General features: G+C 35.9%; 1 protein-coding gene across 1 annotated transcript; it reads right to left on the reverse strand.

Annotated features, from left to right (window-relative positions):
* Positions 1-8,901: 8,901 nt before the first annotated feature.
* LOC139850368 (uncharacterized) lies at positions 8,902-12,279 on the reverse strand. Its single transcript, XM_071839949.1, has 3 exons — positions 12,069-12,279; positions 10,322-10,674; positions 8,902-9,286 (listed from the first exon to the last, which is right to left on the reverse strand). The coding sequence occupies exons 2-3, from the start codon at positions 10,667-10,669 to the stop codon at positions 9,092-9,094; spliced, it is 543 nt and encodes a 180-aa protein (XP_071696050.1). The 5' UTR covers positions 10,670-10,674; positions 12,069-12,279; the 3' UTR covers positions 8,902-9,091.
* Between the last annotated feature and the right edge of the window lie 355 nt (positions 12,280-12,634).

Consider the following 12,634-nt stretch of genomic DNA (forward strand, 5'->3'; position numbering starts at 1 on the left):
GTCTTTCGTACGTGGTAATATCAAATCCTTGGGTTCGTAACCCTCTAAGTTCTGTCTTGAGCTTATTGACCTCGGCTCTGGGACGGTACTTCTCGTTCATCAAGTGCTTGAATGCTGACCACAGTAGTGCGTAAGCATCATCTTATCCCACTTGCTCTAGATAGGTATTCCACCATGTTAACGCAGAACCTGTGAAGGTATGCGTAGCGTACTTCACTTTGTCCTCTTCAGTACACTTACTTATGGCAAACACCGATTCGACCTTCTCGGTCTACCGTTTCAATCCGATCGGTCCTTCGGTTCCATCAAATTCCAAAGGTTTGTAGGCAGTGAATTCTTTGTAGGTGCATCCTACACGATTTCCTGTACTGCTAGATCCAAGGTTATTGTTGGTATGTAGCGCAGCCTGTACTGCGGCTATGTTTGAAGCTAGAAAAGTACGGAATTCCTCTTCATTCATATTCACGGTGTGTCGAGTAGTCGGTGCCATTTACTTCAAAATAGTCAAATGGAACAAGTTAATCTTACAGAATATTAAGAGTAGTTAATAGTATTTCGTAGCATAATATGAACTCATTTATAAAAGCTTTTTCTTCATATTAGCGTTTTATAAGTTTAAATTCGGGTAGTACCTACCCGTTAAGTTCATACTTAGTAGCTAATATACAATTCAACTACTACAATTCTATATGAAAAACTGATTATAATAATATTTCGCGTTCAAACTTTTACACAATATTTTACAAACTTACAATACCGCTTATTTTACATATAGCATGAAATATAGCACACAATAAATTTGATACAAGATGGTTGTGAAGATAATTCTAGCTAGTACACAAGTCGTTCAGCAAAGGCAATAAAGACACGTAATTCATACGTCCAGAAACAAGTCATGCATTCTGGTTTTACTAGGATTACTTCCCATCCTTGGTCTTGTGGAACATAACCGTTATGGCCGTTGATAAGATAGCGTGTTGTAATGTCGTCAAAGGGACGAGGGTTACGTAATGTCCAACAGTCCCGTAACAATATAAAAACCTCATTTCTTACCCCAATTACCGACTCCGTCACTTGTGGGAACGTTTTGTTTAATAGTTGTAGCCCGATGTTCTTGTTCTCACTTTGGTGAGAAGCGAACATTACTAATCCGTAAGTATAACATGCTTCTTTATGTTGCATGTTAGCCGCTTTTTCTAAATCACGAAGTCCAATATTCGGATATATTGAGTCAAAATAATTTCTTAACCCATTGCGTAAAATAGCATTTGGGTTCCCCGTAATATATGCGTTAAAGTAAACACATCGTAACTTATGGATTTCCCAATGTGATATCCCCCATCTTTCGAACAAAAGCCTTTTATAAACCAAGGCATTCTTGGAACGTTCTTCGAATGTCTTACAAACTGATCTCGCCTTAAATAGTTGTGCCGAAGAATTCTGACCGACTCTAGACAAGATTTCATCAATCATGTCTCCGGGTAGGTCTCTTAAAATATTAGGTTGTCTATCCATTTTGTGTTTTTATACTGTAAAATAGACAAGAGTTAGATTCATAAAAAAAATACTTATTAATACAAGCAATTTTTACATATATCATAAAGCATAAGCACACTATATTACATATATTACACCACACGAATACAACTATCTTATTCCGACTCGCTCATTTCTTCTTCTTCGGTTTTGGTTCGTTTTGCCAAGTTTCTAGGGATATATGATGTTCCCCTAATACGAGCCGTCATTTTCCACATTGGTTTAGAGAAACCTGGTGGTTTAGAGGTTCCCGGGTCAATGTTACAATTTAAGGACTTCGGGGGTTGACGATACATATAAAGTTCATCAGGGTTGGAATTAGATTTCTCTATTTTTATGCCCTTTCCCTTATTATTTTCTTTTGCCTTTTTAAATTCAGTTGGGGTAATTTCTATAACATCATCGGAATTCTCGTCGGAATCCGATTCATCGGAGAATTGGTAATCCTCCCAATATTTTGCTTCCTTGGCGGAAACACCATTGACCATAATTAACCTTGGTCGGTTGGTTGAGGATTTTCTTTTACTTAACCGTTTTATTATTTCCCCCACCGGTTCTATTTCTTCATCCGGTTCCGATTCTTCTTCCGGTTCCGATTCTTCTTCCGGTTCCGACTCTTCTTACGGTTCCTCTTCGGGAACTTGTGAATCAGTCCACGAATCATTCCAATTTACATTTGACTCTTCATTATTATTAGGTGAGTCAATGGGACTTGTTCTAGAGGTAGACATCTATCACATAATATCAAACGCGTTAAGAGATTAATATATCACATAATATTCACATGTTAAAAATATATAGTTTCCAACAAAATTTGTTAAGCAATCATTTTTCAAGTAAACACGGTCGAAGTCCAGACTCACTAATGCATCCTAACAAACTCGATAAGACACACTAATGCAAAATTCTGGTTCTCTAAGACCAACGCTCGGATACCAACTGAAATGTCCCGTACTTATTGATTAAAAACGTTCCATATTAATTGATTTCGTTGCGAGGTTTTGACATCTATATGAGACGTTTTTCAAAGACTGCATTCATTTTTAAAACAAACCATAACCTTTATTTCATAAATAAAGGTTTAAAAAGCTTTACGTAGATTATCAAATAATGATAATCTAAAATATCCTGTTTACACACGACCATTACATAATAGTTTACAATACAAATATGTTACATCGAAATCAGTTTCTTGAATGCAGTTTTTACACAATATCATACAAACATGGACTCCAAATCTTGTCCTTATTTTAGTATGCAACAGCGGAAGCTCTTAGTATTCACCTGAGAATAAACATGCTTTAAACGTCAACAAAAATGTTGGTGAGTTATAGGTTTAACCTATATATATCAAATCGTAACAATAGACCACAAGATTTCATATTTCAATACACATCCCATACATAGAGATAAAAATCATTCATATGGTGAACACCTGGTAACCGACATTAACAAGATGCATATATGAATATCCCCATCATTTCCGGGATCCTCCTTCAGACATGATATAAATTTTGAAGTACTAAAGCATCCGATACTTTGGATGGGGCTTGTTGGGCCCGATAGATCTATCTTTAGGATTCACGTCAATTAGGGTGTCTGTTCCCTAATTCTTAAATTACCAAACTTAATAAAAAGGGGCATATTCGATTTCAATAATTCAACCATAGAATGTAGTTTCACGTACTTGTGTCTATTTTGTAAATCATTTATAAAACCTGCATGTATTCTCATCCCAAAAATATTAGATTTTAAAAGTGGGACTATAACTCACTTTCACAGATTTTTACTTCGTCGGGAAGTAAGACTTGGCCACTGGTTGATTCACGAACCTATAACAATATATACATATATATCAAAGTATGTTCAAAATATATTTACAATACTTTTAATATATTTTGATGTTTTAAGTTTATTAAGTCAGCTGTCCTCGTTAGTAACCTACAACTAGTTGTCCACAGTTAGATGTACATAAATAAATCGATAAATATTATCTTGAATCAATCCACAACCCAGTGTATACGTATCTCAGTATTGATCACAACTCAAACTATATATATTTTGGAATCAACCTCAACCCTGTATAGCTAACTCCAACATTCACATATAGAGTGTCTATGGTTGTTCCGAAATATATATAGATGTGTCGACATGATAGGTCGAAACATTGTATACGTGTCTATGGTATCTCAAGATTACATAATATACAATACAAGTTGATTAAGTTATGGTTGGAATAGATTTGTTACCAATTTTCACGTAGCTAAAATGAGAAAAATTATCCAATCTTGTTTTACCCATAACTTCTTCATTTTAAATCCGTTTTGAGTGAATCAAATTGCTATGGTTTCATATTGAACTCTATTTTATGAATCAAAATAGAAAAAGTATAGGTTTATAGTCGGAAAAATAAGTTACAAGTCGTTTTTGTAAAGGTAGTCATTTCAGTCGAAAGAACGACGTCTAGATGACCATTTTAGAAAACATACTTCCACTTTGAGTTTAACCATAATTTTTGGATATAGTTTCATGTTCATAATAAAAATCATTTTCCCAGAATAACAACTTTTAAGTCAAAGTTTATCATAGTTTTTAATTAACTAACCCAAAACAGCCCGCGGTGTTACTACGACGGCGTAAATCCGATTTTACGGTGTTTTTCGTGTTTCCAGGTTTTAAATCATTAAGTTAGCATATCATATAGATATAGAACATGTGTTTAGTTGATTTTAAAAGTCAAGTTAGAAGGATTAACTTTTGTTTACGAACAAGTTTAGAATTAACTAAACTATGTTCTAGTGATTACAAGTTTAAACCTTCGAATAAGATAGCTTTATATGTATGAATCGAATGATGTTATAAAAATCATTACTACCTTAAGTTCCTTGAATAAACCTAGTGGAAAAGAGAAAAATGGATCTAGCTTCAACGGATCCTTGGATGGCTCGAAGTTCTTGAAGCAGAATCATGACACGAAAACAAGTTCAAGTATGATCATCACTTGAAATAAGATTGTTATAGTTATAGAAATTGAACCAAAGTTTGAATATGATTATTACCTTGTATTAGAATGATAACCTACTGTAAGAAACAAAGATTTCTTGAGGTTGGATGATCACCTTACAAGATTGGAAGTGAGCTAGCAAACTTGAAAGTATTCTTGATTTTATGTAACTAGAACTTGTAGAATTTATGAAGAACACTTAGAACTTGAAGATAGAACTTGAGAGAGATCAATTAGATGAAGAAAATTGAAGAATAAAAGTGTTTGTAGGTGTTTTTGGTCGTTGGTGTATGGATTAGATATAAAGGATATGTAATTTTGTTTTCATGTAAATAAGTCATGAATGATTACTCATATTTTTGTAATTTTATGAGATATTTCATGCTAGTTGCCAAATGATGGTTCCCACATATGTTAGGTGACTCACATGGGCTGCTAAGAGCTGATCATTGGAGTGTATATACCAATAGTACATACATCTAAAAGCTGTGTATTGTACGAGTACGAATACGGGTGCATACGAGTAAAATTGTTGATGAAACTGAACGAGGATGTAATTTTAAGCATTTTTGTTAAGTAGAAGTATTTTGATAAGTGTATTTAAGTCTTTAAAAAGTGTATAAATACATATTAAAACACTACATGTATATACATTTTAACTGAGTCGTTAAGTCATCGTTTAGTCGTTACATGTAAGTGTTGTTTTGAAACCTTTAGGTTAACGATCTTGTTAAATGTTGTTAACCCAATGTTTATAATATCAAATGAGATTTTAAATTGTTATATTATCATAATATTATCATGTATGAATATCTCTTAATATGATATATATACATTAAATGTCTTTACAACGATAATCGTTACATATATGTCTCGATTAAAAATCATTAAGTTAGTAGTCTTGTTTTTACATATGTAGTTCATTGTTAATATACTTAATGATATGTTTACTTATCATAATATAATGTTAACTATATATATATATATATATATATATATATATATATATATATATATATATATATATATATATATATATATATATATATATATATATATATATATATATATATATATATATATATCCATATATATGTCATCATATAGTTTTTACAAGTTTTAACGTTCGTGAATCACCGGTCAACTTGGGTGGTCAATTGTTTATATGAAACATATTTCAATTAATCAAATCTTAACAAGTTTGATTGCTTAACATGTTGGAAACATTTAATCATGTAAATATCAATCTCAATTAATATATATAAACATGGAAAAGTTCTGGTCACTACAGATGGGTGTCATGACTTTTACCGTGACTGTTGTGATGTTTGATGTGGCTTTCGCTGCGCCTACTACTGTCGTGGCGGTGCCTGCTGTCGCTTCTTCTCTCTTCTTCTCTTTTCCTCTCTTCTCGATGATACCCGGCCTGTCTCTCCCTTCCCGAGTGTTGTATTGCCTAGTTACCGTTACGGCATCTGCAAATGTACCCGGGATGTTCCAACGGAGTTCCGAGACAAGTGACGGGTGTGTGTCTTTGTCCAGGCATGTGATAAATCTGAAAATCTGTTGTGTTTCCGGGAGTCCTGGGATTTTCTGACATTCCAGCATGTACCTTGTGATGAAGCTTTCGATCTTCTCTCCCCGATACATTGGGATTTCGTGAGCATACAAGTGCGTATACGTGTGTCGGCGGAGTTTCTGATATTGCATGAGGAACTTTTCTCGCAAGTCCACGAAGCAAGTGATACCATTGGGTGGTAACTTTGCGAACCACTCCCTGGCGGTCGACTGTAATACCGTCGGAAAGAGATGACACGCCACCTCGTCATTCCAGTGCTGGGTTTTCATAGCACCCTCAAGGATTTTCAGGAAATCATCCGGGTCCGTGGTGCCATTATACACCCCCAAAGTGACCGGTATGACGATGTTTGCAGGGAGTGTACAGCCGGCGATCCGTTCGCAGAGCTTTTGGCTAGTTGCCGACATCTCAACCGGTCGCTTTGCTTTGTTACCGGTGATTAGGGCGAACAGATTCTCAAGTGCAGTTCCCTGGACGGCGGGTTGTGACAAAGAGTGCTTGTACGCTGGCGGTGCAGCCTGCACGAGAAGCTCAGTCAGCCATGCATTTGCGGCAGCTTTGGTGACGCCTTCGCTTCCTGCGCCGATGTTTAGCAATGGGCTGGTCTTCAGAACGTCTAGAGATTGCGATTGTTGATTCTCTGCTAGACTGTTGTCACTCAGCATGGATTTTAGCTTCTCGATTACTTGTTTCTCAACGTGAGCTGAGATCATTTTGGTGATCATGTCGGCGTCGTTATGAGAGGATCCATTGCCACTTGATCCACCAGTTTTGAGACCAAGTGTGCCGAGTTTCATCCTATCTCCACCGACCGGTGATCCCTCGTGTGTATCCTCATTGTCATCCGAGTCATTCATCTCGTCTCCCGACGTGTCGCCGGAATGAATGTGAGCGATTGACTGCTTTTGAGGTTGAGGTGGTTCCACCGGTGGTGAGCTTCCCTTGTTCAAAGGTGGCTGAACATCGTCGTTCGTACCTTTCTTACTTGCTGTTTCGCTACTTGGTTTCAGTGTATTGTTCATACCTTTAGGTGGCGCCATTTGATCAAACCAAAATCGTTAAGTATGTTTAGATTTCGGGTTTGAGTGCTTAATTTGGGGAAAAGAGTACGTTGATTGTTTTATCTCCAATAATTGTGTGAACCCCGATTTGGAATCTGGATTCCAAGGGCGTAAAACAACCGATTGAATTAACCTTATTCGATCGGAATCGAATAAGTTAATATCTTAGCGTGGATTAACTCGGATGGTGATCAGAGCACCGATCGGAATTAAGTTGACGACTGGAGTGACGTTGTCGCCATTGATTTTGGCAGAGTAACGTTTATGCATCCAGTGTCCTCCAAATGAATGATTTCACTTATGTATTTATAGATGTTATGGGGGGAATGATGACGTGGCACATGTCCCTCTCATGGTTGTAACAAACTTGGTCAATCCCGAGGGGTGACGTGGCACCTGTCCCTTTCGTGGAGAATAACAGATCCTAACGAACTTCCCTAGATTTGCGGGCTGACGTGGCATGCAACTTGCTTGCATGCTCGTTCCGTTATCAGGTGATCATTCGGGACAGAGCGTCTTTTTCGGGGTAGTGCACTTTCTCCGGGACAGAGTGCTTGTCCCGGGAGAATATCTTCGTGTCGGGTTGGAATGCCGTGATGGTACTGACGGCAGGTTGATTCCGGTTAAGGCATCACGGTGCTCTCAGTCTAGCAGGGTGGGTCTTCGCCGAACACTTGTTCCAAGTGTTTCTTCACGGTTGTGATTATGATGACTGGTTTCGCGACGCTTGATTATGATTGTCATGACCGGCTGTATGATACCGGTTGCGTGTATGTCATCCAGGTTCTTAGCTTTGCCATTTGTCCTTCATGATGGAATATCCGGGAAGACGTCAGACGGATGATGAGAGAAGGAATTGGCAACCCGGGACGCGTAGTGCCGGGTATGGTTTTTGCCGAGATGCTTGCCTATTTTGAGACGGGTCATTATGCGTATCATTAGATACCAACCCCGTCCTCATTCAAACCTCCATTCCTAAATTCGTCCAACACCATCTAAAGCTTCTCCCGCCCCCGCTCCAATACGCTTTCCTTCAACACTCACAACAGTTTGACCAACTTTAGCATTCCGATTAGAAGTCTCATCAATCTCGTCCCCGTCACTCGAATCGTGCAACCGAAACATCCCGTCCTTTACACGTACTCTTTTTCTTTTCCTTCCATTTCCTCTTGCATGTACCTCTCGTATCACTCGTCTTCCCCCCGTAAAGTCGAAACTTGTTAGCATGCACACGCCAACCTTTACAATGACCTTTACAATCCTTATTACTGCAAATACAATACTTACGTCCCGCACTATCTGAGTAGCTTTTCAAGAAAAAGAAGAAAAAAAATGTATCGAGCAGAATTAAATTATGTTTATCCTTAGTCGCATGGTTGCAAATTCAATTTGTGATCGTCTATGTCTATCGTAGTGCACATATCAAGGCTCGTGAGATCTCAACAATTGAACATCAATCAAACAAATGTTGCTTTTGTACCATCTGTTGACTCATCAGTTACACACAGCAGACAGACAGCCCGCCCAAATTTTGCCAATAACTACCTTAACTAATTCGGTCAGGGAGCTGCATGCTTTTGTACATACAGTGTATGTATCCACCTTTTCCCTGGCCCACACCATACCTACTACTGATGATGATGCAGACTTGTTTTTACAAGAAGAAATAGATACAAAAGCTTACTCAAGGAGAGGCAGGCAAGCATGAATAAATATAAATATGAGACAACACGAAAACCATTTTATTTCAGAAGTTCATAAAATCAAATACACCAAACCATAATATTTTAAGCATTCATCGAACACCACAGTACACAGGTAAAAAACAAGTAAACACATCCATGGTATTGACATTTAATCATCATGATGATAAGTTGCAATAAAGACAAAAGGCAGCAGCAGCAACAAAACTTAAAGGTCTTCATAAGCCCACCTGTTAAACTTGAAACGCTCATTCAACCTAACAAAATCAGTATGATTATAATTATCTTTCAAATTCACGAATAAGATTTTGTAAGCCTCATCTTCAGTCATTTTGGCAAATATGTCAATAACGTCTTCCATCATCACGTCCACGAGGCTTCTCATCTTCATATTGAAAGCAGCCTAAAATGAGAACAGATAACTATGAGCAAATTTAACTATCCATAAATAAATAATAGAATTAAAAAAAAGGGTAAAGTGTTGTGTTCAGGTAGTAGCCTGAAATGAAAACAAAAAACTATGAAGAAAATTAGTTAGCCATAAATAATAGGAAGAAAAAAAAGTGGGTAAAGTGTTGTGTTTAGGTCTGACATATATGTGGCGGACACACAGTTATGTTTATCAATTAACGTCAAATTACTAATTAATTATCCATAGATAATTCCCTAACTAACTAGGTTTTTTTTTAAAGGCAAGTTGTTTGCATCGAATACTCTCATTTGCCACGCACGCACGCGCTTTCGGGCGGAAACCCGAACGCATTACAGAGATCTGAACCTTAAACCATCACGAGGGGCAGACGGGTCGGACATGGGTGCTAAATACGGGTCGGTAAAACCTTCGCGGAGCAATCTGGCTTTCAGGAAATAAATCTCACGGATATTTTTAAGGGGAGGGACTCGAACCACTGGACCACTAGGGTGGGTTCCTAACTAACTAGGTTTTAAGGTTAAGCTTCTTCTTTTAATGTGATATAGCGTATGTTTGACGAAACTAGATAATTAGTAGGTTTTAGCTTTTAGAAAAGCTGTTAGCTTTTTAGATGTATTTAGGTGTTTGGTAGAGTAGCCGAATCTATTAAATAAAGAGTAAAATGACTAAAAATTACGAGCTTTTTCTTAAAAACCAACTTAGTCAATGTTTTGTCCGGTTTTACTGGTCGTCCTATACCTTTTGCCTGTCTCATATGCATGTCTCAATAGGAATGCGAAGGATCGTAATCGTCTCTTAGTAGTTGTTAGCTTTTTCCCTATCTCTAAAAGCTTTAAGCTCTTTTAACCAAACGAAGTTTTTTTTTTAAATATGAGCTTTTTCATAAAGTCTAGACTAGAAGCTCCAAAAAGCTTCTCGCCAAACATACCCAATGAATGATTCTGAACCTTATACATCAAACAACAAAATTTCTCTAACATACACGAATTAAAAAAGGAGGCGTACAGTCATAAGATGGAGAGCATGTATCCGATTGGCTTGGCAAAAATTGGAATTGAACTCATTCAACTTGTGTTGGACGAGGGCTTCATCACCGGCATAATCATCATGGATCTTGGCACGTTCCACACAAAACAATTCAACCTTCTTAATGATTTCACTATTGTTTCCGACCCCTACGAATTTAAAGTGACCGTACTCGTAAGCCTCTCGGACCATTAAAGACTCCCTGAGAAAGGGCTTAGCGTCAAAGTCTACCCTATCCTCACAAACAAGATCAAACGGGTATTCTTCGTCATCGCTTTCGTCGTCTTCTTCAGTCTCTGATGCTATTTGATCTTCCAGCTGTTGCATGTTTTCTGCTACAATCAATCAATCAAGTTGTTAATAATAGGAAAGTAATCTATCTAATAAATGTGTAATTTAATGATGTTGTCTTTGCTTATGAAAAGTCATGCTTATGTGTCATTTTGTGGTTAATTGTGCTTATGTCATAATTAGCTTTTAAATTTGCATTAGTTGTATTGAAAATATAAAAGAGAATTAGTTGTATTGATGTAATAATGATGAGTTAGGCACTCAGTTTGATTTATAATTTATATGTTAAGAGTTTGTTTTAACTTACTTTACCTAAGATAAAAGATAATAAGATATATTGTTAAGTTCAATTAAAACATTTAGATATGATGTATATTAAGCATTTAATGACATTGAAATATAAATGTGTATACCTATAAACATGGTTATAAACTTCATTTCATTGATGGCATAAAATAGATAAGGTCTTAGTAACAAAACTATCTACGTGCATAGTTAAGATTGATGCAGGTGCAGGTGAGGTTAAGGATCGACAGTGTGGACAGGTTAGGTTTACAAGCGAACTTATAAGCAACATAATGGGCTGCATAGCATAAATGGGCTGCAAGGTGTTAATGGGCTGCTGGATGAGATTTTTGATGGGCTTCCTGTTAACAGATGGGATCCAGGTTAAAGCAACAACTTGGGGAAAAAGCAAAGTAGCTGCAGAAATAATTACGTTCTTTTATTTGTTTCCTATTTAATTTGTTGCAAGTTTATTTAATATATTATTAATTATAATTATTTTATATATTTATAATTTGTGTCAACAGACTACAAATCATGGATAAACATAATTTAAATTTATATTAGCATACCACGCAAATTATTATTATTATTTATATAAAGATAAAGAAATTTCCATATATTTAAGTTTGTGTATATTTTAATATTCTTATGCTTTGTGTACTTGGATAATGAAGTTAACATAATATAACATCTGTTAATTAAAATTATTATCAAAGAAATAAATTAATATTTAATTAAGTTAAAAATACAAAATACTTGATTCTGACTGGTAAGACTAATCTAAATCTGAAGGACAGTTTACCCAACAAGGTAATACTGTAGTTCATAAAGAAAATGGGAAAGGTAATAGTAATGGTAGAGATCATAATAATATAATAATAATGTGGATGTGGTACATCTCTTTTAACATGATTATGTATCTATATGTAAAATCAATCAATATAGAAAGGGAAGTGATATTTCCAAACATCCACACATATTTGTTATTGATTTCCAGTTATACCCTTCAATAATTTGAAAATGAAAAATTTGTATAACACATCATTAAGGGTAACTTAGTAAATTTGTGTGAATCTATCAAAAAAAAAAGTTTGGAAATATCAATTCCCATGTTAAAACCATGTAAGACTGACTACATAGTTGTTACCTGAGGTATAATCTCGATACAACTGCTTGCTTTGTTGTTACCTGAGGTTAAAACCGTGAAATCAATTTATAGTTCGTTGAGTACTAAATTAGCAACAATTAAGGGTGTAAAATCAAAAGGGTTTATTTACTTTAGTTACACCAAGTCCATTGAATTAAATGTTGGATAATAAAGCAACCAGTGAAAAATTTGAATTCGATGAAATATTTGATATTCTTTCAACTTCCTATCAAACAGGGGTTGAATCACATGCTTGTGTCACTTTTGCTTATTTGTCTAATTCTAAAGAATTCGATAAATTATTTGATATTCTTTCAACTTCATATCGAAAAGGGGGTTAATTTGATTGAAATTGAACTGAATACCAGTTTTAAGACGATGACTTTAGGCGAAATCAAGTAAATCCAACAGAGTATAATATATACAACTTGTAATTAATTACTTAAATGAAGAAGAACAAGAAGTTACCTGTCAAGACTGGTTTATATGAGTCAGCATCATCATCACTCTCAGTCTCAGTCTCGCTATTTGTTTATCCTTTTTTTTTGTACCACTCGTTGCGATCA

Source organism: Rutidosis leptorrhynchoides, chromosome 5, assembly GCF_046630445.1.
Source record: "Rutidosis leptorrhynchoides isolate AG116_Rl617_1_P2 chromosome 5, CSIRO_AGI_Rlap_v1, whole genome shotgun sequence".
In the NCBI taxonomy this organism is placed as follows: domain Eukaryota; kingdom Viridiplantae; phylum Streptophyta; class Magnoliopsida; order Asterales; family Asteraceae; genus Rutidosis; species Rutidosis leptorrhynchoides.

Excerpts from the sequence above, each read along its gene's own strand:
- LOC139850368 (XM_071839949.1), bottom strand. The coding sequence starts at position 10,669 with ATGCAACAGCTGGAAGATCAAATAGCATCAGAGACTGAAGAAGACGAC. Across the intron at positions 9,287-10,321 it reads ATGCTCTCCATCTTATGACT|GCTGCTTTCAATATGAAGAT; the intron begins GTACGCCTCCTT and ends TTCTCATTTTAG.